We start from the raw sequence: 25,312 nt of genomic DNA on the forward strand, positions 1-25,312 counted from the left end.
TTGCTAGACTGCAATGTGTTGAAAAGGAGCTTTGGAATTCATTTAAAAAGTCAGGTTTCAGAGGACGGCTATCAGGTAGAATATATCCCCACATAAATCTCTTTTATTATTTGATTCCTTTCCCCCCAAATAATATTTTCCTTCTGTCTTTTATTCTGTTGTCTTTTAACAAAATATCTTGAATGCAGAAGTCTGAGATCATGCTAATTCAGCTTGTCACATCTGAATAAAGGACAGGGTAACGCAAGGGGTTGCAACCTCTGTGGTTCCATCTGGATACTTTGACTTACACCATGTAGCTAAAAGACAATTTTCTGTGCTGCTTTTGGATGTAGTGGGCAAAAAGCCTTGGATCTGTCCTATGGGGCTTTTGCACAGTAAATACAACAGGGAAATAAGAACCTGTCAGTATTAATGCTTACAAATATTGCTTTATAAACAAAAAATGCCAGGAGTTCTCAGGGAGTTTTGATCTCATCCTTATCCTGGGAGTATATATAGTGCTTTTCCCTCCTCGCCACAAGACATGAAGTAGATGGCTGGAGTTCTTAAAAGGGGTTGATATAAAAATAAAAGTAACTGCAAGTCTTAACTGGTGAGACTACTCATATGACATAGGGTTTCCAGGATTGGAGCCTAGGAAAGAGTATTACAATTGCTTATTCTAGCAACAAAAGAAAAGGCAGCATATGAAGTCAGAGCACAAACACCAGATCCACTTGCAAGCTTTGAGAAAAGTAGATGAATATTAACAGCTTGACTCAAATCCACAGGTTTTATGTAATTAGAAGCCAGGAAAAAGACAAAAAGTACTATGCCTTCAAATGAATACTTTTGCTTACTAACACAGAGCAATTAAACTTCCCACCGCTCCATAGACAGGCTCCAAGCCTGATTTCACATGCACTGCCCTGCCCCTGGATTACGGAGGTGCAACACACCTTTAGTGCACTACACCACGCTCCGGTTCCACTTACCAGGCATCCCCACACCCAGTCACACCTTTTACAGAGATAGTATTTGATCCTGTGAGTAATGCAGCTTCTCATAAGTAGGCTGTGATTGTTGCTCATGGTAAAGGAGATTTCTGAGCCATGTTTCCCTACATATCCAGTACTATATATGAGGACACTGTACAAACATGATTATCCCTCCCTGCATCACAGGAAACAATGAGCAAATTTGGATAACTGGGAGAATGTTTTCTGCAGTCACTGAAGACATAACCCAGTTTGGGATAACAGAGTACTTGGGATTTGGATAATTATGGCTGTTGTAGATTAAAACACAGTCTGAACACTGGATGTCAGCACACACTGAGATCGCATGTACAATGATATGTGCATGTCCAGATCCCCAAGATGCACATAGGTGGTTTTGGCTGCCCTACTTTTGTGCCTTTTCTACCTGTAGTGCTCAGTATCTATAGGGTCTTATCACCAGACCCATCTTATTTGAACCTCTACAGTGCAGGAACAGCGTACAAAGTAGAAGTATTTATGTTTGCTATATTAATATACATTATGATTTGCAAAGCATCTTAAAGGAGCACTTCACTTGATAAGAATAAAAACCCAAGATCACTGCCCAGAGAATCTTGCAATCTAATTAAAATGAATAAAAGAATATGAAATAAAATCAGGAGACATCTCACAGAAAATAAAAAGCTTGCAGGGTTAACCTAAAGCTGTTGTTTTGCTACCAAGCACTTAAAAATCTTCAAGAAATATGTATCCTAATCAGTGTCTACAATAAGAACATAACTTAATTTCCTGCTATACTTCAAGGTTTATAAACAAACTTTAGGCTCGATTTGTCACAGAAAACAAAAAAAATGGATGAACCTGAAACAGAACCGCAGCTCCAAACAGTCCTCCATCCTTTGGGGTAGTTCGGTAATTTGACCTTGCTAGTGGACCACTCCACAGTCCTTTAATATCCCCCATTGTGGAGATAGTTTAGTCCATAGCTATATTTCATTTTGTGACTTTAGCCATCTCCCAAAAACCCAAAAAAAGAGTCAACAAAATAAGCTTCTGTTTCCACAGGAGCTAAACCATTCCCATGTGTTACATTCCCCTCTTCCTTACTTTAAAAATAACATACCCTGCCTCAATGCACTGATCTGCACCATGACCCACAGTCAGAAGAATGATGCGTCTAAGCAATAACTGCACAATTTGGATGAGTTCTGGTGGTCGAAGCTTTCTGTAGAGCATACGGACCATTCTGCAGAAAGGGAGGACAAGCAAGCTTCTGCTTCTACTGTGTACTGCCATGGGCAGCTGTCCCAGTCACGATGTTGGAGGACTTAAACCTGTGCAGAGGAGGATGGATGCTAGAGAGCTTCCAGAGGGAAATTCAAAGCTGTGCTGGAGACAAATGCAAAAGGCATCTGAGAAATCCTTAGAATTATGTTTCTTAATTGTTCTACTGTCTGCTGTGGGCAACTCATGAAAATTCCCCTCATAGCACTCATATGACTTCCCTGCCAGTGATAAATAATTTTAAACCACACATACTAGCTCTTTCTATTTCCTATATGAAGTCCCTCTCTCATTAAGCCAAACATTTATCATTTTGCATTCTGTATCTTTAATAAAATGTCCTCATCCAATCTATTCCAATCCAGCATTTACAAGCTGGCCCTATTTTTCTTCCCAGTGTCCTTATTTACACCATTCATGCCTTGGCAGGTATGTTTTTATTAGGTCAGCCATTGCTTTGCCAGAGATATATTTGGAAACATTGAACACACGAATTTTGCTGTCATTTTTGCTAACGTATTCGAGTGAGAGGTTCTGTCTCTCAAATCCTCATTTTTCTGCAATAATTATGGGCAACTTTTCTCAAACCTTCTTTGGTTTGATTACAACTATGAGATAACAGTTGTCTTCCATTTTGTCTTGGGAGATCGCAGAACGCTGTTCTGCCTGTCTACTGTGCATAGATATTACCACCTCTCAGAGAAGTAGAATATCGCTGCTGCCTCCTACCGCACAACAACACTATACAAAAGACTGTGACTAGGAAAAATACCAGAGCCTGCTATTAATATGGTTCCATCAACTTAAACAGATAGCATGTGAGCTGGTCCAAGATACTGAAAGAAAACATTTCCATTCTTGTGAAAATTGATGTGGTTTATTAAGTTACTGAAAGTGTGTAATGCCTCCATTTTACATTTCATACATTTATTTCACTTAGCAGCCAAGAAAACCATGCCAGACCACTGGCTCCTATACAAGCACTGACCACTCCAGATGCTTCCCAACTTACAAGATCACTCTTCTCTAAGGTCTTCAAAGTGCAGCTAAATCAAGGCCCTAACTATTAAATGTATTCTTGGCTCACGTGACTCTTGCTAGCTCTGAAGGATCAAGATAGCCTCTCTCACAATAACTTCTATGGGATAACTTGTGGGATTTATTGGAAATCACTGGAACTTGTATCAGTATGGTCACGACTTCAGAAAGCACGCACAGGATGCTTGCAAAATGTGTGCGCGCTTTTCACCTTGCACGGACACAGTTGTGTATATCAGTGTTATCTGGCATCAAGGTCCTTTGCTAAATTACAAGCTGTAATGTGCAGAAAGATTCCTGCACTTAGATGCAACCAAGTGGTGATAATTTGAGAGATAATGCATCACATAAACTAGCTTCATTACCCACTCCTTTACTTCATGTCACTCATGAATGGTGGAGCCACCTGGCTCCCCCTATTTTATGAAGATAAATCCCATTGTCTTTTGACTTGTCATCATAACATATTCCCTCTGTGTTCATCCAATGTTGGCATTTCTATCATGTCTAGAAAAGTATTTAGATGAGGGACCCAACGGTGCGTAACACGCTCCGTGCTGCTTTTTTAGAACATTCAAATCTTCTCAAGTTGACAAGGCCCAGAAATGTACTGAAATGTAATCACGTGTTTGCATTGTGTTTGCTCTCTCAGCAAAATGCAGTGTTTTCCACGAGCAGACATGGACGATGTTTTTGCAATAAAAAAAAAAGAAAAACAAAAAGCACAAGCTGCGTGGAGAAAAATCGATGTCTAGATTGCCTCAGGTGGATTGCCTACTGTTCCTGAATGGAGCCTGAATGAACTTTGTCCAAAAATCATAAAATGTTTGCATTGCCATTGGTTGAAAGTCCTTGAAATCATGTACTGGCTTTGTGCTTGCTTTCCTTACTGAGCCTTCTGTAGCCATTCTGTGGCAGCATGCTGTGTGCATGCAGGACTTTTCTGACAACGAAGACCTAAACTCTGCATTTGGCAGAAACAGTTTACATTTTCCTTTCTCCAGCCTCATTACAAAAGCAGATTCAGCACACACATGGAAAGATCTATCCTGGTACTAGCTGAGGGAGCGTGCACTCACGTGTGGGAGGAAGGTGGGGGGAGAGGCAATAATATTGCTCAGCAGCAAATTCAGTGGCTCATTATGAAGTGGCATTGATGAGACCTGAAGCAAACACTGCTCGCTCCATTTCAGAGAAATTGAGAGGTTAAAAATGACTTCCTCCCCTGTTCATTTTGCAAGCAAGTTCTCAGTCTACTCTGGAGACCGGCATGTGACTTTTCTTTGAAACATTTCATGAGAGGGACAGCACCACTTCCTGGTTCCTGAGCACCGTGCTTGTTGTATGTCTTCATTGTACATCCTCAAGAAAAAGGCTATTAAGAAAAGATGCTCTATGGAGCAGCCAATGCAGAACCGGGAAGGTTTAGTTACTCTCTGTAAAGACAGGTTAAGAAAATGAACTATAATCACAAAGCTCAACAGATGTTAATGAATAGTAGACAGGGAACACATCCACTTCTGTGACCCTTGGAAGACATAGAGGAAAAACATCTTCCCATAAGGAATACTGTAAGGCACAAATGAAGAAATGTCAGTATTTAAAAAATGAGCCACTTGCAGGCTCAGTGGTGCTGCATCAGGACAGCTTGGAGCTGATTATCTCTTTTTTATATTTTCCCAGCAAATGTCACTGCGCTCAGTGGGTATTGCTGTATTACAGATTAAGTAACAAAGAAGTAATCTATACCATTCCCAACATAGCTACTGCAAGCATTACCGTCATGAGCCATGGCAGGGAACAATGATTTTGCCTAGCTAGAGCTTGATGAGTTTAGTGCTTAGACCACAGAGCTTTTGCAAACAGACAGAGATCATGATCAAAGTATTCACTGTTTCTGGTTGCTCCATGCACAACGATTTTCAATTTATGAATTATTTACAAATTATTCTAATATTGGTTATTTATGATATGTGGCTGTCTAAGTTAAATGGTATTCTTTTTGTTATTCTATTGCACAGGTAGCCAACCTGCATCATGAGTGCCACAAGTGGCATGGGTAGCCTCAGTGTGCGGCACATGGCGGATCAAAGAGGAGAAAGGCAGCACAGTGGCAGATAGGGCAGAGAGCAGAAACCAAAGCAGCAGATCAGGCAGGGAGTACAGGAGAGGGAGCACAAGGCAGAGCAGCAGATGGGGCAGGGGAAGGGAATCAGAGTGGCATTTGGTGGGGGTGTGGGACTGCTTTATAGCGTGGCTGGCAAAAAGGTCGGCCCCCCACTGTTCTGCTGGATGAGTGGAACTCTTTTAATAGGAGAATAAGGATTATTAAATAACTAAGTGGGCAGCAAATGCTTCTCTTCTCAGATTTGGCCTTTGTGAAGCCTATCTGAAGCCAAACAGAGAGAGGATGCAAAAGCATGTCAAAGATGCTGCCTGTGTATTCTCCATATCCCACACCAGTGATTCCAGAAATGAAAAGGGAACGCATTGAATAGAGAGACACTATAAAAGTCCTGACGCAGGCTGAAAAACAGTATATTCTTGCCACGAACCATTTTCCCAGTTGGTAGCAAGATTAAGGGTTTCGATATTTCCACTCCTTTAATGGGAGTTGGATCACAGGTTCAGACGTATCACAGACTAATGAAGTCTCAGAGGAGGGGTCTGTTTTCAGTGTGATCAACTAGCTGGGACTAGCTTGTGAGCACTGGCCACTGTCTTTGGAGCATGCAGACATAAGCAAGCAAACAGAGTCCCGACACTGTCATATATGTCCGGAGAAGGGTGGGAGCTCCCCCTGTGCTGCCCCCGCATACGTTTCCCACATGCTTCTATCTGACTGGCTGACTGAGGGCACAAACTTCTACCAGACACATTTTGGGCTTCTGTCATCACAGAAAACCCACAATGTCAGGACCTGCCCAGCCCTATGAAAGTACCTGGACCCTTCTACTTCATTTCCCAGCTGTCCAACTGAGCGTGCTCAGTGGGTACACGCACACTTGCGCATCCAGAACTGAAAAACCAACAGTAAGCCCCCAAAATGGCAATTATATGACAGTGTGTGTGCTCTTAGGCTTTAGGAACAGGAAGTAAAATAGAATTTAGCCCTTTGGCTCTTGTTCCCTTTCCCAAACCATCCAACACGGCACCACCCTACGACATCAAGAGCCAGGGATGATAATCAACCAAACTGACACGTTCCCTCTCTGCTTTTTACCTATCTGAACACCATGTTCACAAGGTTTAGGCTCCCTTTAGGCTCATGTGGAAATTAACTGAAGATCCTTAACAAAACACAGAGCAGTGCCTTTCAAGGATCATAGACTGAGTAACTGTAGTTACTGAAGTCCTACCCGAATACCCAATGTGCCTCAGAGAACTGGAAAAGTCTGCAACTGGGTCCACAGTGTGTGACAACTCTGAGGTCAGATTTTGCTTTCTACACAAATGCTCTCGGACTCATTGATTTCAGAGATGCACCACAGGCACAGGCAGTTATAGAATCGATTTGCATTTCACTTTGAAATGGACTGATTTCTACAGGACTATTATGGAATCAAAATGACAGGATTGGTCCCTTGCACAAATGAGGAAGGTGGCTCTGGCTAAGAAACACTGGGAATGAGGGAACAGGACGCCAGAAAACAGGTAAAATAAAGAGTGAAGAAACATTTGAAAATGCAACCAGCCCGCTGCATTCTGTGTTTCTTCTGTACTATGGAGTAAGCAAGCTGTTAATGACAAAGTGATTAATACTCCTGAGGTAGAGAATCAGAGAAGACAAGGACAGTTAGCAGGCTATAGCCCGCTGCAATCACATAGCATTAGAGTTGAACGTAGCAGCCCATGTGAGCCTAGAAACTTAACAGATTCAGCCTAGTGAATGGAAATTCCAGCATACCGCTAGTCAGGAAATACTGAGATGTGCATGTGCTACGTGTAAAGCAGACACATCTTGCAGAAGAGAACATCAGAAAAGGAAGAGGAGGAGAGCACTTACAGCAATGAGCTGGTAGGAGTTGTTCATCATGGCTATGAGCATGTTCAACAGCACAACCAGGGAGATAACATTGTAGGTTCCAAACATGGTGGCCCCAACAAATTCGGTGAACTCATGGCGGGCTTTCACATTGGTGACGTAGAGATTCAGCAGACCGAACACAGACCAGAAGAGTGACTGGAGGGTCTCAAAAAGTCTGCAAAAGACAAACGGCACATTAATACTTGTTGTTGGGAGAAGGAACATACTTAGGTCTCATACTGATTGCAGAGGGCTATATGAGCCTTGCTGTAGTGAAGGTGAGTACTGAAGTGGTCTGCACTGCTTTTGCACTGGGTTGAGTATGCAAAAGAGCAACACTTATTTCCCCTTTTGAGGGGAAGGGCGTGTGGAAGAGAGAGTTGTGCCTTGATTATACTGGTGTCTGCCCTCTTCTGAGTGTTGACTGGCACTTGGGATGCTCTTGTCCATTGAGGGTGCAATGCCCAAGTTCATAACTGCCCCTGAATATATGTGTGTGCACACATGCATGCATACACACACACACACACACACACACACACACAGGATCAGACTATCTGGTCCTCCTTGCCATGATATATATAGCAAAAAGGAGTAGATAATATATATATTTGAAGGAGCATTCCTGCATATATAGTTTGTACAACGGTTCCTGATTAAGACACCGTGTAATAAAGGGAGGTATTATATATATTATACACATGCGTTAAAAATGTTGAAGCATAAACTCCCCTGTTAATAATAGTGGTGTGAGTTCTAAAGAATTCAGCAGCAGTCTGGGCAAACCAAAACCACAGGTCATAACACCTCCCTTTATTACACAGTGTCTTCATCAGGCACAGTTGTACAAACTATATACGCAGTAAGCTCATTCTTTACCACTGACATCCAAAACGGCCACATCTTACTAGTTCACAGCTATGCTGCATTAAAGGCAGAAGGTGAAGAATATTATATCCTGTTAAAACTCCAGGATTAATATAGAGAGCATGCAGTAACCTCAGCAGAAATTTAACTAGGATAGTGGGATTAGGATTCTTACTCTGGGTTCTACCATCATAATTGGTCAGGAACCTGAATTCATGCCACATTGCAGGATAATATTGGAACAATTGATCAGTACTGAGTCAGGAGAAACTGTGTCATCTAATTAATACAGCATGACAAGTTTTTCTTATGACTCCTCCATCCAAAGACCAAGTCGACCTGACCTCACTTAGGTCTAGAGCTGATGAGATCATACTAGGTTTCTATGGCTTCACCCATAGACAACAGACCTTTTGCAATCATAGCAAATACATAATCAGCATTCCGAAACATGATGCCACTTGGGTATTGTTGTGGCAAGACTCTAAAAATGGGTGCTTTGCATTTAAGACTTTGGTTTTTTTGGCCTGGAGTCAGCAGACACGTGAAAAAAATACTACAGTAAAAACTAGTAAATATACATTATGCTATTTTGCCTAAGCTTGAAAAACTAGCAATCTGTGGTGTTTGCCCAGGTTCCTTTTGAATTCTTTAGCACTCACACCACTATTATCAACAGGGGAGTTTGTGCTTTAACATTTTTAATGCACACACTACAATCTAATTATTTTATACCATGGGCCAAATTATAAAGTCTCCATTAAAGCAAAACACCCAATGATTTCAGCAACCTGAATTCTGCAAGAGGATTTTTCATTGAATAAAGAATGTTTAAAAACAGAATAAGGATTAATAATTTTTAAGGTAAAGCATGTGTCATGCATGTAAAATCAATATATAAGGAAGTCATTAAAGACAGTCATTATGGGGAACCTTATCATCATAAGACTACAACCTATAATAAATGGTGTGCCAATAAATCCAGCTGCGTAACCCAACTCTTATCAAATGGAGCCAAAAAAAAAATGTTCAAGAGTCCACAGGAGGCTAATAAAAGGGACTAGCTGTCCAATTCAACTAGATAAAAAATCAGAAAAGGAGAGAAAGGCAAGGACAAACCCAGTTGTGCGGAAAAGGAAAAGGTTAAGAATGAACCATCCAAAATAAATGGGTGTTGAAGCACAGGGATCACCAAGGACCTGCTGGGGGGCTTTATGTCTGGATGATTCACCATAAAGCATCCTGGGGAAAAATCTGTTTTGGCTTGAACTTAAGCTGTACCTGGCAGAATTACAACCTACCCATCCGTTTCAAGTAGGAGCGTGGGCCGAGAGGTGGTTGTTCAAGACACCTCAGGCTTAGGGAGATATTCTCTTCTTAGCAATAATATAACCAGGGTGGGGCAAGTGGGGCACCAGCCCAGAACGGTGGCTCCAGGGACCCTGTGCAGTGGCAGCAGTGGGGACATGGGGACTTTTTGTTGTGGCACAAGCAGCTGGGGGCTTTGACCTCTGCTCTTTGGCTACCATTTAGGGTACTGAAAGGGAAAGGGGCATGCTCAACCGCAGCTCTGCCCAGGGCACAGAAATTGTTATTTATGCCTCTGGTTCTTAGCCACACTTGTATTAAACTATAATAAGTACTTTAATGTGAATGACTTGGTACTTGGACTTGTGCCATTACACCTGAGAGGAAAACTTGGCCATAGGTTAAGAAGGAATGCTATATTTTACACACATTCTCTCTCTGTTTCTCTCTCTCTCTCTCTCTCTCTCTCTCTCACACACACACACACACACACACACACACACACACACACTTGTACCATTAGGTTATTTGCAGCTAATGTGTCTAAGCAAAGGCAGGCATTGCTGATGCCCTGTTTCTATCCTGGGAGCCAAATTGTGAACCCTTCATATGGACGACAGGAGCCTTACTCTCTCAACAGTGCCATGAACTGGGCTACTCATGGAGTAAGAAGCTCTTTGGCATGGACAAGGGGTGGGTAATGCAGGCTCTCCAGGAAAAAGACAGAAACTGGGTTCTGCAACTTTGCATAAAGACAAGATTTAATTATTCTCTCCTCCGCCTTTCGCAGTCCATTCCTATGCTTCCCACAAGTGTGTGTCAATGGATCAGAACTGAAAATCCATGCCCATAATGAAGCACTTTTGAAGGAGCTTTAGACAGGCATCTTTAAAAAGAGAGAGAGAGATTCTATCCTCTTGTCAGATAATCTCTGGATTTTGAGCTTTGAGAATTGAATGGGAGAAATATCCAAACCCCAAGTTTCCAGTAAAGACAGCGAAGGAAAAGAAAGTGCCTGCCTTGCTCTCAGGAGCACTATTAACCTCTAGTTACACTGCAGTGTCTTGGAGAAAATGGCAATCCAGTTGTTAGTGTCACTCTCAAGGAGGAATGATTCTGCAGAAAACAGTAACTGGATTCCTCTCTTTCTCTCTCTCATACTTGCTCCTCTTCTCATTTTTCCATTTCCCTCCTTTGGTTGCCTGAGCCTTGGTAGTAAATATATTTTTTCAGATTGTCGGCCTTAGCAATAGACACACTCCACTTTCTCAAGCATGGTAAGGCCAAAGCATAAAACCTTGAATTATTAATGGCATCATGTCATCACTGTCGCAAAGGAATATTACTTTTCTAGGAGCTGCACTTGTGTTGCAGAAAATTCCTTCCCAAAAGATATTAAACCCATCCTTGGAGAATAATAAGCAGCGATGTGACAGTAAATATTGTAAATAAACTGTACAAACAACAACAGCAGCCCGGTTTTCCTTCTTTTATAAAATGAGGCCTTATTATGTGACTGCCTAGTAACACTGTTAGGTATCGAAGGGCCTCGTTGGAAGCTGTTTGCCTGCCTTTGTCCATTAGGGATGAAATTAACAGGCACAAATTTGAGGTAACATTAGGGCTGATTTGAATTCACTCCAATGGCACTCACTCATTCTTCCCGACTCAAAGATATAATTTCCTATTTTGCAGGTTGCTCAATTCTTAGCAAATAGCACCTGCTGTGCATCTGCTTGAGGAGTGAAATGTCAGCTTGCACTAGGGGTGTTTGTAATGACTATTTAAACTTTTGAGAACATGTTGAATAAACTTCTTAAGTGAGGCTCAAACAAAAAATGCAATTGCAATGTATTCTGCCCCCTGCCAAGAGACCACGGTCCTAATGTTCTTCCCCTCCCACTGCTATTTTGTTTTAAACAAGCCTCTGTCCTTACAGGCGGAGCCCCCACAAATTTCCTTTTGTGCTGCAGTCTCACTGGCATGAATGGTAAATGCATGGCAATGGGGGAGAACAAGTGGTCTGCTTTCCAAGGGCTTTGTCAAGTTGATCTGTACACTTTCTGCTAAGTAATTTTATAGCATTTTTAACTCCCCATTGTGTGTTACACCCTCTTAGAAACTTCAAAATCACTTTTTTCCCTGATGACCTCATGTTCTGTTTCCTTAGTGAACCATCAGTGGCTCTTCCACTGATTGTGGTCTTGAATCAAACAAACTGGTTTGTAACTGAGCTGGGCCCAATCCAAAATCTGACATTAAAACACACTAGTACCTCTCAGTTCCCAGGGTGGCTGGCTCTGGTTCTGAACTTAAATGCCTCCAGTCTACTGAAAGACTGCCACTTATTAAACACTGCCCACTGCTGATGCTGTGAAAGCATCAGCTCAGCGCCAGAGATAGTGCTAGTTAAATACTGATGCAAGGCGAGCACAAAATATTTTGCAAGTCAGGTCAAAATACTTTCCGAGCCTAACACCTCATTAGGCTAGTGTGCTTAAGGCACACTGGTTTCTGCAGCCAGTGGTATTTAAAGGACCACTATGGCAAGCATCACATCTGGCTCCTTTTGCCTCTCTAGCCTGAATGCCCAGGTCCCCTTTGACAGCTGGGTCACCTGGGAGCACCCTGTAGCATGAATCCAAAGCAGGACTATGAAACTGTAGCAAGATGCCTTAACTGCTTGGCTACAGCACCACATATAAAATATCATTAGAGGTATTAAAATTCCTTAAACTAGGATAAAATGGAAGCCCTTAATTTTGTCTTCACCGACAGCATGGAATTCTGTTCACTTCACTGATTCTCTCCAGGTTTATATTGGTTTAAGTCATCTAGCCATGTCTTTAGAGTATGCAGTGGAGAACGGCAACCTGTCAATGGAGTCAGGAATCCTTTATCACGAGGGAGTTACTGCTTCTTGCAGGGGAGGACTGATTTTTAGGGTAAAGGATTCTTTGCTTTTTAAAAGGGAAAATATTGGCAGGAAAACTGGAGTGTTTGCTCTCTGTCTTGCCCTTGTACATTTAACATTTGCCACGGCTTCAGTCTGATAACTTTATGAACATGCTGCAAATCCTTTCCTTAATCTTAAGCATTTGGGCAGAAGATATACGGAGAGTTTGCAGGCATAACTGAGAGTTTTATTTGCTTCAGTATCAAGTGGTTGATAATAATTTGTTTTTCTTGTTTGCTCTATGTGGGCAGTAAACTGAATTGTGAATTATTCATTTTTGTTCCATTGTACTGCATTTTAAGTACTGTAAAAGTACCAAGTATAATTGGATTGGTGCTGATTATTATCATTATTACTACTGTTGTCAATTAAAATGAATATACTAAAAAGACAATTCAAATTATTTTTCAGTGTGCTGGTAACAATGCCAGCTGTCCGCATAGCAATTTGTATTTCAGCACCTCAATACTGGACCAGCATTTCCAGCAAGAGACCTCAGTGAATCTCATCTCAGTTCAGTAGAAATAAAATAATTGTGGTTAATAATGTTACATAGATATAAATCCAGTGTAGGTGAGATAAGACTTTTGCACTAGTTGGATCACTTGTGCTATGTCTTCTGTCAGTTGTATGCCCAGATAACAATTTTGCTCTTTGAATCCATTGAATAGGTGGCTGTTATGGCCATAATGTATATTATTTTATATTACTATAATTTACTATCATATTCCTAATTGTGTATGTTAGTTTCTTCTATTTTGTGCTATATTTTCTTCATTTTCCCCTAACAAATCAGATAAAACCATTCCTTCTGCAAGAGTGCTCACATGATTTTCTTAAGGATACTGAAACTATGCATAGGACATTACTAAAATATCCTGCAGCATATATGTAGGAAAAGCAACCTGTATTGGCAAGGTGATGGATTAGAAGACCTGGCAGTAGTGTGTGTTTCAATTTCTAGTTTCTATGATTCTTATCATCAACTCCCTTAACAATGCACAGGTCACGTATACTCCATCATAGGGAGAGAATTTGAAGTCTGGAAATGGTCTCCAGCTTCACGACTGACTGCCTTTACTGGACCTAAAAGGACTGAATTCACTAGCAGAGCTCAGCAGAGTGCCTGCCCCAGTTAACTCACCCCTTCCTTACATAACCAATCAGCCGGTGTGATGTTTGCATATGAATAAATAAAAACAGTTTCACTGCAGTGGCAGCCAGGGTGCGGAGATTGTTAAGAGGAGGGACCAAGAAAATAAGTCTGCAAAACAGAAAGGAGAAGGATCTTACGTGGAGAAGGCATTGTTCTGTTTCTCACATCGGATCCCCTTGCAGTTGTTGGGTTCCTCTGAGGCACTGGTCTCATAATAAAAATAAAGCTGGTTCAGTCCATTGGCAAAAGCCAGAAGCACCAGGCAGTAGATGAAGAGGAATTTGAGAATGTCTAGCAGCATGCGCCCCAGAGAGATCTGCAAGGGTCCCAGGTGGGAATTTGCTGTAAACAGGGATATGAGACGCAAGGAACTTAAAATATTGGATATTGCAAAGAGGGCTTCTGCAATGAGCGTCGGGTGCCACATTTCCCATTCTTCCCTTGGACGGGAGCCATTATACTGAAAGAAATAATAAGAGTATGAAAGTGAATGATGCAGTTAAAAATTGATGCAGTCCTAAAAGTTACATCCGTAAATAGCTTTTCATTATGCACTAACACTAACCAGTTTTTCATGACCCAAAAAGGGTGCTGTTCAGGTCTAGGTCTGTTAGCTTGAAACTAATGCCCAGAGCTCAGGTTTAGATTCAATGAAGCTATCATACAAACAGTTCCTACTAGGTTTTATCCCCAGATGTGAGATCAACTTTTTCTCTAATGCCATATGGCCTGCTGGCAGCTTCTAAATTAGATCCAGAATGGGAATGAGTAGCTCAGCGACAGCCCCAGATTCAACTAGAATCCCCCGACCCAGACAAATTCAAAAGGCTTCAAATTCTTTTTTATCAGATTCTAGCTTCCAGTTTTGGTCCTTTTCCAGTTATTTAATTTTTCAGTTCCAGCTCCTTAATACATGTTCCAGATAGTGCTGAGAGAGTATGTGATGGGCAGGTTGGAGATAAAGGCAAGCAGGAAAGAACATGGATGCACTTTTCAATTTGAGAAATATATCTTTCCTCTTATTTAAAGCCAGCCTCCCAGCTTTATTCCCATTAATTTTCTTATTAGTTAATTTGTCATGGTAATTTTAGGAGAGCCACTTAAGCAGAGGTCATAAGTACAGCTGGAATGCTGGATACATATGAGCACATCAATTATAAAATGAACTCATTTTAATGTGGTTGTAATGCATTTAAAGTCTTTGAGCCAAGTGCAACCCCATGTAAGTGGTTGCAACTCATTTGAGATTAAAAAGCCTGATTATAACTGTGTTATATCCATTGGATTGACCTACACTAGTAAACAGGGTAGAATCAAATCGTTCTACAGCACAGTATTCTTTAGCCTTTTAAGTCCTAACATTTTGTTCTGTTCATTCACTTCTTTATAGAGGGGCAAAAGTATACATAAAATAGCAAACACTCTATAGCAATTAATGAATTTTAGAAAGAAGTGGTATAACCACCATCACACTTTTCATTCGGAGATGGTTTTGAGGGACCTTTGCTCTAACTCATGTACAATGTTCATACATTTTCAAGGTCAGGGCAGAAAGCAGCCTGGTGTTTCAAAATACTTCTAAGTATGAATAAGCGGAGTTACAGCACAAATGCACTTCTGTATGGCCTCTGATTGCTTCTGACATTTCCAAACTGTTCTTTTCTTCCGTGAACACCATGGACTGACTTTGTTAATTTGATTTGAAAATGGCCTGTAAAATGCTCACAACCAGTGAGATGTTTTCAACTTCTTGCTAATACCTCAATGAGAGATGTTTGTGGTGGATGGTGATTAGGGAAACTCACATACTTGGAAAGCAAATTCTCAGGAAACGTTTTAAATTCTGCTTTGTATGCTGGCTAGACACTTGTAACAGCATCTGGCTCTCTGCCAGGATAGACTCAATTGCTATTAAAAGCTCTTGACAAGGTCTTCTTCATTTCACAATCTTTATTTAAAAAATGGCACCTTTTCAGGGTTGTGCTATAATGACACTGTATAAATAAGTGGTGTGCCCTTGCTTGGCATACTGTTTTCAGTTCTGGTCACCCCAATCCAGCAAAGTGTAACGGAAACACAAGTAGGAAGATAGATTATGAAAATGCCTGCACACAGAAAGACCGAAAAGGCACTGTTTAGTTCGGACCCCAGATGACAAAGACAGGACATAGGCAGAAGCGCATGGAGAATGGCATAGTAAAGGCTGACTGGGAAGGGGGTATTCAATGATATTGAAAGGCAACACCTTTAGAAATGATTTATGGAAATACTTTTTCCATCAGCACACAATGCACCTGTGAGTCTCATTGGCATCAGGTAACATTGAGGCCAGAGCTTAGAAATCCAAATGGATTTGTAGAGCTATCAAGAACACTTACATTTGCATTACAAAGGAGTTTAGCACCATTAGGGGGGTTGCAAACTCCTGTGCTTCAAAGCATAAGTCAACCTCCAAGTGGCTAGTGTTGGGAAGGAATGCTTGCCAAGGGCAGGTCATTCCAGATCTGACCATTGCACGTTCCTCAGGAAGGTTTGGTACTGGTCCCTGTCACAAAGTATGTGGATGAGTTTGATCCAGACGAAAGTGGAGAGACCATTTGTGGAGAGGAGTGATAGGAAGTATCTCTTTGATGAGGGAAGAGAAGTTTTGGAGGACAGCTGTCTGGTAGCTGGCCAACTGCTATGAATTTAGGGTCAGATCTTCATTGAAGTGTAAAGCACCTCCACATAGCATTGCAAACCTAAAATTTAGGCAGCTTGTACCCTACTCAATAGCCTAGTGGCAAGAACACTCATCAGAGAAGTGGGAGATGTAGGATTTAAGACTTCTCAAGTGTTATATTTTCCAGGAGAGTGCTCCTCTCTGCAGACCTACCAGATAATGCAGGAGAGGGTTTCCTCCACCCCTCATGTTGAAGCTGGTCAAGTGGGAAGTCAAGAGTGCAAGACTCATGGGGATGGGAAACAAAGCAAGAGAAAACGTGATTCTGAAGTTCAACAAGGGTGGCATTCCTGTCCTTGTGACGGGTTGTGGCTTCTCACCCTCCTGCCGGGACTGTTCATGCATCTTGCACGAAACTGTGATTGTTTAAAAACAGAAATAACCATATTCCAGCTACCATAACTACTAGACTATACACTCATGCTCATCTTTCTGACTCCTCCTCCTCCAAAGTGTAATATTGAGCTGCAAGAAGGCTGTCACCATCAGTCAGCCACTGGGCATGTTTAGATAGGGATGATCCTGCCTTGAGCGGAAAGCTAGATTAGATGACCTCCCCTCGCAGGCCTACTTTTCTATGATTCCATGTTCTGTCCTCTCCTAAAGAATATGGGACTTAGGTGGAGCTTAGTTGTTTCCCAGCACCAATTTGGACTGCAGCAAGCTTAGCTGGGACTTATGCTTTGGTGACTTGGATCACGTCTAAGCATGTACAATATCTCAAATCTAGGCATCGAGATATTGTCAGGCCAAACTGGAGGTACATAATAAATAGAGACACGAAAGTATTTTTGCAGGATCAAGTTAGGATCCCTCTGTTGATTCAGGTACCTAAATTCAACTTAGGTCCTGTTTAGACACCTACAGAATCAATACAGATCTGGCCCTTAGTGACTTCAGCTCCACCAAACACCCTAAAGTACATCCGGCACAGCAGACCAGCCTACAAAGGCATGAAGAGGTGGGCCACGGGGTGGAGCTATACAGCCCTGCTGTGAAAAGTCAGGGTTGCAGGCTGAGAGTGCTGATGTTCTTCGATCATTATGTGACATATGGAGCCAACTGAAAGGCCAGGATTAGAGAGGGGATGTGACACAGATGTTTAGGGCCTGCAGGGACTGACCACCTTTGTAGCTTTATACCCATGTGTGAGTGTAACTGATGGCATATATGTCCATATTGTAGTTCTCTGTGTATAAGTATGCTGTTCACACAGAGTACGAGCATCACTCTGTGCTTGTATACATGCCTGGTTATGTGTGGTTTACATCTTCATGTGTGATAGTATGCAGTTATGGACGTGTTTTTTCTATGTATGTTGGCTGTGTGTGTGTAGGGGACCAGGGAGAGAGACATCAAATAGCTCACATTCTTGAATTGTTTGTCTTTTGATTTCCTTCAATTTTATCATTATTGCCCCCAGCTCAAAGATCAACCTTTCAAGTGTCTAATTTTCTCCCCAACTCTGAACATCAGGAGAAAAACATATAATCTGTCTCCACTCTGAGGCTGTTGCAGAGCTGCTTGTTCAGAGAGCTACCTTGGCATTCCCTTTGAAAAGTGGGAACTCAGCACTATGCAGTCTTCAGGGCTTAGAAAGCCTCACTGTAGGTCTGTTTAGATGGAGAGTTTATACCATGAACTGGATATGGCAAAATCATTCCTTTCCTTGCTTCTCATGTGTGCTTATATCACAGCTGCCTGGCTGGAAGTGTCCTTGTTGCAAAGAAAGCTAACAGCATACTGGACTGCATTAGTAGGAGCATTGCCAGCAGATCGAGGGAAGTGATTATTCCCCTCTATTCAGCACTGATGAGGCTACAACTGAAGTACTATGTCCAGTTTTGGGTCCCCACTACAGAAAGGATGTGGACAAACTGCGGGGGGGGGGGGATTGAATAGGAGCCTTCAACTACCTGAAGTGGGGTTCAAAAGAGGATGGAGCTGGACTGTTCTCTGTGGTGGAGAGAAATGGTCTCAGATTGCACCATGGGAAGTTTAGGTTAGATATAAGGAAAAACTTGTCTCACTCGGAGGGTAGTAGAGCACTGGAACGGGTTACCCAGAGAGGCGGTGGAATCTCCATCCTTGGAGGTTTTTAAGACAAAACCTTGACAGGGATGAGATAGTTGGGGATGGGCCTGCTTTGAACATTAGGTTGGACTACTACATGATCTCCTGGGGTCCCTTCCACCCCCAATTTTCTATGAAATGGAAAGACAGCCTGGGAAAGTGAGCACCGTAAGGAAGGATCTAAGTTTTGGCTCTCCTGGGACAGGAAGTACATTTCCCCCTGCCACCATGTATGTGGTTGAATCAATGTGACAGAGCAGCAAAATGAAACTGCTGTAAACCAGAATGTCCACTACTGGGATCTCTAGAAACAGTGGGCATTTATACATATGCTCTGGGGATAGGGGTGGCAGGGCCGCACTTTAATTGGAGCAACTTCAAGAGCCACTGTAATTAAAGTGTCTCATGTACCGGCATCCCCACACTGAAAAACAGCTGCTGGGTGCTTTAATTAAAGCTTGTTGAATGAGCTTTTGTTAAAGCACCACACCACCATTTCTCAGCACAGGGACACTAATATGCAAGATGCTGGAGTCTACTGGGGAGCAGTAATTACCACACTCCAGCAATTAATTGCATCTGCTCCAACGCACTGTAATTACAGCATGTGAGAGCAGCCTTGCTGCACGTGTATAGGTGCCCAGTGTGCTTAAGCTACAGCAATCATGTCTGCCATACAGTGGTGCAGGATGAAGGAGTTTACTCCTCTCCCTCAGTACAGCCCCACCTTCCAGCCCCATGGGCCAGAAGCCTGATGCAGAGCCAAGCTGTGGGCTGCATACAGTGTGGAGTTAGCACATTTATCAGTATGGGGTCAGTTTATGTGCGCAAACTGGCATGCCAGATCCAGCCGTGGCTCAACCCTGTGCATTGGCTCAGCCCTAGGACCCAGACCCATCCACAGCCTGGCCTGCACAGGGGCCGCCACCAGATCTGGCCACCGAACAACCCTACACACCTGTGCAATCTAGCACGTGGGGACATGTGATCCAGCCCACGGGGCTCCCCACCAGGGCTCCAGAAATTTGGTGGGGGGAGTCATGGCAATTAGTGCTGCCACAGCTTATATAGGCTTTGCACAAGGGACCAAAATGTGGACCTTTGAAAAGTACCACTTTCCAATATATATATATATATTTTTAAAATATGGATATTTGTTAGGTGTAGACAGCAAGAGCCCAGTCCATTCAGAGGCACAGTTCTGCTAGATCACATTGCTTTATTATTCTGACAGTTTGGTGCCACAGAGCAACAAAGGGTTAAATGCACTGTTAAGCAGAAGGGAGGGAAAATTATATTCAGCACAAAGAAAGGACACATGTAATTCCATGTGGAAAGGCAGACCTTTATGCTTCATTTCATGCTTCGGTTGGAAAACGAGTCCTTATTTTATTTTACATTATTTTTTTATGACTGTAAGTGGACACTGTGAGAAAGACAAATAGCATAGGTACTGCTTAACTTTTAAAGTACTCCCTGTCATTAACCTGCATTGTGCTTGGGACTGGCACAGGCAATCTGTGCTCCAAAGACTCTAATAGATCCTGGAGACACTTAAGACACACAAGTAACTTATATTCACTCAGGCAATCACATAAATACCAGTGGAATAGATAATATTTTTGAGCCCAGAGAGAAATGTACTGAATATCATTGTTCCTATATCTCTGTCAAGTGTTATGGACATGGGTAGCTCAAAATGTGGTCAACTAATCCTATTATGGAGCCAGATTAAAAAGCAGAAATTGGTAGAGAAAGGGAGAGGATAGATAGGGATTCAGGGAATCTGTTCTGTCATTTTGGGCCACAAAGTATAGATCCAGATGAAGACCCAAGCATTTTCGAGAGTTAGGTTCAGGCACTTTGCTGAAACATCGGTAGCTAAAGTTGGACTATAATTTCATGTGTGTATGGTCTGCAGAAGCAGAATCCTAAGGAAGAAATGGGGAAGGACTGTCTCATTGTTTAAGCAGGGCTCTAGGTCAGGAAGTTCTGATTTTACACTTGATTTAAATCACCTACCAAAATGAAGTTACTCCTGATTCATGCCAAAATGAGAGGAGAATCCAACCCCAGAAACTCTGTGGACAAGAGACAGAGTAGGAAAAAAACTGGGAGCCTGATCCTAGAAGATTTCCAAGCACACAACTCCCACTGAAATTAGGATGAGTGATTGTGTAGTGGGCTTGCCAGAATGCCTTTTGAATATTGTACGTGCCTTTGTGTGCATGTATATATGTGTCGGAGATTGAGTACTTCAAGCAATCCTTTGGCTTTGCACCTGAGTATACATTAATGTAGAATATCAGGTGTCCAGAAATAGGGAAAGTGCTTTTCAGGATGAAGTCTGATATGCACTGTCCCACTTAATGGGGCACCATGCCAGGGAAGCAACAGGATAGTTTCAAAGCTCCAATTATCTGGTTTCTCATTTTCCTCATTTACAATGTAAAATTCTCATTTTTTGATCTCCTTACCCTGTAATTTTTCTTCATCTTAAACTTTGGATTTTAATTGGATTTTAGCACTGTTACATTTTGTCCAATGATAGTCTGGAAACTTTTGATTGACTCTTTACCTAAAGAAAAATAGATTGTGAGCATGGGCTTAGCACTTCCCACACAACACCCAACTAGTGTCCCTTAACCCTAATTGGCAGAAGAATCCCTTGCGATGAAAAAGAGGCTCCTTCTCCCAGCCAGTTCAATCACTGGCTTTTTTACAGAGATTGAAAATCAGGATGCTAACTGCTACCACTTGCAATGTGGGTATCTGTTCTCTTTCGTCTGGAATTTTTAGCGTTCACAGGTAATTTCTTGTGCATGGGCGGTTTCACGTACACATTCCAAGTTACTGTACCTTGACATAGGCAACAATTTTAAGGGAGATAGTTGCAAGGTAGAGTGAGTTCATTGCAAAATCCATCAGATTCCACCAGTCATGTATGTACTCGTTGAATCCACCGTCCCACATCTCCTTGATTTCTCCCCAAATAAAACCTGTGGAAAGAAAGAGAGATTGATTTGCATGAAGGAACATTACTGGGCCAGTAAGGCAGAGAAGATCCAATGTAATGAGAGGCAATTATAAATTAACAGCTTGGAAAAAATGCCTCATCCTTTTCCACTTCTACAAAATGTAATAATGTATTTTACATACTAGAAAATGCAGTCAGAAGAGAAATGATGCAGACATAAGCACTCCTGTTGAGTGCTTCAGGTACAGAGCATAAGGACATTGCATGAACTACATATTAATTTTAACATGCTGCTGGGGTTTTGGTTGTAACCATGTTGGTCTAAGGACATAGGCAGGCCAACTGAGTAGTTGGAAAAAAGTTCTTAGCATGCTTTTGGGCACAATCACCCTTTTTCAGGCATAGGGTGTCTCTCTGTTCACAGCAGAAACTCCCTGTGCCTGAAGAAGGGTGATTGCACACAAAAGCATGCTAAGAACTTCAGACCAACTACTCAGCTGGTCTAATAAAAGATATCACATCTACTCAAAGAACCTTACCTTAAAATAGTTAATTTTAACTATCTTAAAATCAAAGTTCCCCTTTAGAAACTTGGTGGGTTGTCCCAGATTAATTTTTTAAATATTTAAATGCATTATTTGTGTGAATCTATTTATCTGACTGTCTATCACTTTAGGATCTGGGGGGAATTCAGGGCTCTTTAAAGGTATCAGTTTGGCAGCCTTGAAGACAGTTTTCCTTGCATTTATCCTCAGTGCAGGTAATAGTAACACAAGCTTCCATCTCTTAGTGAGCCTTAGGTCTGCTTTGGAAATATCACATCCAGTAAGGAAAGAGGACAGGCTGTTCTCTGTAGTCTCATTAACCAGCATCTTGCTCCATCAATAAGCCCATTGTGATGATTTGTGAAGCAAACTACCAGTCAGCTTGAATAATGGTATCACAATCTAGCCCTCTATCTAACGCCTCTTGCTCCACAAGTTCCATTTCATGCCGACAGCAGTGCTGGCTTTTTTCATGTGGACAGTTATTCAATAGGAATGGGACTGATACCATTGACTCATTTAATAAATGCCAGCATACAGCCTTCAGCTGATAATTACTCTCAATAGGTTCTCAGTTTAAAGTGGTTAAATTTGCTTATAGTAGTGAAGAAAGACTTCAAATCCCATTTCCAAGCCTTTAAGCCACTGAGGATGGCATTTTCAGAAATTCCTGAGTGACTTAGGGGCTTATACTTTATTTTTGAAAGTCACTGAGTTGCTTAGGCATCAATGTCCCATGGTTAGTCAGTGAGACTTAGGTTCCTTTGTGCGTAAGTAACTTTTGAAAATGGGATGTTGTCTCCTAATCACTTAGGCCGCCTATAGATGTGCTCATTTGGGTTCTAACTGGAATGTGTAGGAGCAGACTCAGTTAATCGAGTCTGCTCCATGTTCCAGTTAGAACGCTTCAGGGTTGCCTCACCGTCATGTGTATTAAGCCTCCCTCCACCCCCTGCACTTCAAAGTGGTTGTGGGAGCCCTTTGACTAAACTTCATTGAATGAGCTTTAATTAAAGTGGCCCTGCACCCATTTTGAAATGTGGGAGGGGGAACTTAATACATGTGACAGTGAACTGGTTTAGAGTGGCTGTCTGGGAACTGCTGTAATTAAAATGCCCTCCTTGCCCCCACACCGCCGATTATGTGTAGGCAGACTTAGTCTTTGGGACGATTTTACTTGCTAGTCCCCAGATATTTTTGTATTGTTGCATTTAGAACATTGTACTTAACTTTAGCATTGAACTTGAACCCGAGGGAAAAGAAAGAGAGAGAGGTGTGTGTGTGTGTGTATAAAACCCACTTCGGGAAACCACACTATAATTCTGTTGTCATGAGTTTCTTAGCTTCTTCATGCATAAGAAACCCACGACAACAGAGTTATGGTGTGGTTTTCCAAAGTGGGTTAACAATTGAGTCAATTTGTAGGCCCTAAAAGTTCAACATGAAGAACAGGTAACACAAAAGATAACTTCTTTAGGCACAAAGATATCAGTCTCAGCTCATTAACTTATAACTGATAGGCCAGCGGTCAGGTCAGCAGCATGCCATAGCCAATAAAGTAATTTTATTGCTGCTGCTTTCAAATCTTTGCATGCACACAAAAAAATCAATGGAATGGCTTTTTCTAAAGAACCCATATGTTGTATTTATAGTGAGTAATCATTGTTAGCATTGTTACTATAGTTACTGCAATGCTGTCTGTGCTGTACGTGCCTGTTCTTTCTCTCTTTCTCTCTCTCTCTCCCATTTTTATCGTGAAAGAGATTGCATACATATATGCCATAGATCAGAGGAAATACTGTTTTAATTCCTCTGTTTACCAAATAAACCCACAATATCTCTGTTCACCTGACACAATAAAACCTGAAAAAGAAGGGGATAGAATTGTGACAGGACACCCAGATCATACATTCATCCTGACAAAATGCATCATCAGCTTGTTTGAAGATCTTTTTTCCCCCTGAAATATCCATATAACACCAAAGAATTTAAACATGAAGTTTTCAGTGGAAAAACATTAGGAAGAAGCAATAGGCTGGCTGCTTACTCTGGGGTCTGAACATAGGTATACGCTCAATTGCACATGGCTATTGTTTGCAGACTACAGATAACCAGGCTTGAGACCCCTTTTAGAAGCTATGTGAGAGCTGGGGTAGGGATGAAGATAGCTGGGGCAGGGCATGCTAAGAACAATGGCTCCTCCATAGCGTCTGATGAAGTTGGCTGTGGCCTATGAAAGCTTGCGACTCTTTAAACAAGTTTGTCTACAAGGTGCAACCCTACCCTTGCCTTCTGCCTAAGGTCTCCCATGTCTAGGAAAGAGCTGGTCCCAATGGCAAATAGTTTATGAATGTTTTGAGTGATGCCTCCTCTCTCACATCTTTTCATTCACATTTTGGTTTTGGTAGAAAAGGTCCTTATCAGGTGGGTCGATATAAAACCAACTTTTTTGTCACAATATTGAAAAATTAGCTACCAAATTTTTGTCAGTATTTGGATGGGTTTGGCATTATCCAACTGGTTCTGGTCTTAGCGAAAAAATGCCTATTTGAATATGTAAGCTTGAGAAAGGGCTTTTGAATAGATACTTGCTATTATTTGGTTATTCACCTTCCTCTTCCAGGAGTTTTCCTGAACAGTTGCAGATTTGGAGACTAGGAAGAATTTCTAGAGTGAAACAACATGCCGGCAGAGCGCGATTATTGATACAGAAGGTTTATTCCTCTAAAGGAGGCTGGCAGTGCAAAAATCATCCACCAATCCTCCAACTGGTCCGAGGCCACTTGGAAACCCCTCCAGGGACTCCCGCTGTGTCCGGACAACTCCCAACCTCCATGTTAAGGCAAATTTGATCAGTACACCCAAAGGAGCCAGAGACAGAGGCTGAATCTGATCTTAATTAATTTCCTTTCACAGCACTCCTGTGAGCTACAAAAGCTTTATTGTATTTAGGCCTGAGGAAGTCAGGCACAGAGCAGTTAGTGGCAGACCAGGTTGGAAAATTGTCTGCTGAGTGAAATTTGGTTGATACGAGCTCTTTCATCACAGCCGAAAAGTTCTGCAGGGCCCGGCCATGTTCACAAGTTTTACGTAGAAGGTTTTCAAAGAGAGATTTCATAGATGGGCAGGTAGACGTACTGGCCTGGGGTGCTGTTGAGGCAGGTTCCAGTTCTAGCTCTAGCGAACTGGGCATGGACGAGGGTGAAAAGCCCTGCTCTGACCCTGGGCATCCCACACCCCTTCCCCCCAGCTCACAAGGTTTATAAAGATTTTTGTTTTTAAGGACCAAACCTCATTGTGGGCCCCTGGCCTGTTCCAGTTAAATGACAATACAGTACAAAGCAGCATACACAAGTAGTTGTGTGAAATCACATCC

General features: G+C 42.0%; 1 protein-coding gene across 3 annotated transcripts in view; it reads right to left on the reverse strand.

The window, feature by feature from the left end:
• TRPC5 (transient receptor potential cation channel subfamily C member 5) overlaps positions 1 to 25,312 on the reverse strand; it is a 168,393-nt gene that overhangs the window by 33,214 nt on the left and 109,867 nt on the right. For all 3 annotated transcript variants that reach the window (XM_090060210.1, XM_090060209.1, XM_090060211.1), the window contains exons 5-7: positions 21,274 to 21,413; positions 13,757 to 14,079; positions 7,312 to 7,507 (exon numbers count right to left, since the gene is read on the reverse strand). In XM_090060210.1, the coding sequence (XP_089916336.1) occupies positions 7,312 to 7,507; positions 13,757 to 14,079; positions 21,274 to 21,413 (659 nt within the window). The remainder of the gene's footprint in view (positions 1 to 7,311; positions 7,508 to 13,756; positions 14,080 to 21,273; positions 21,414 to 25,312) is intronic.

This window comes from Crocodylus siamensis, chromosome 8 (assembly GCF_052110815.1).
Source record: "Crocodylus siamensis isolate JL-2025a chromosome 8, ASM5211081v1, whole genome shotgun sequence".
Lineage (NCBI taxonomy): Eukaryota > Metazoa > Chordata > Crocodylia > Crocodylidae > Crocodylus > Crocodylus siamensis.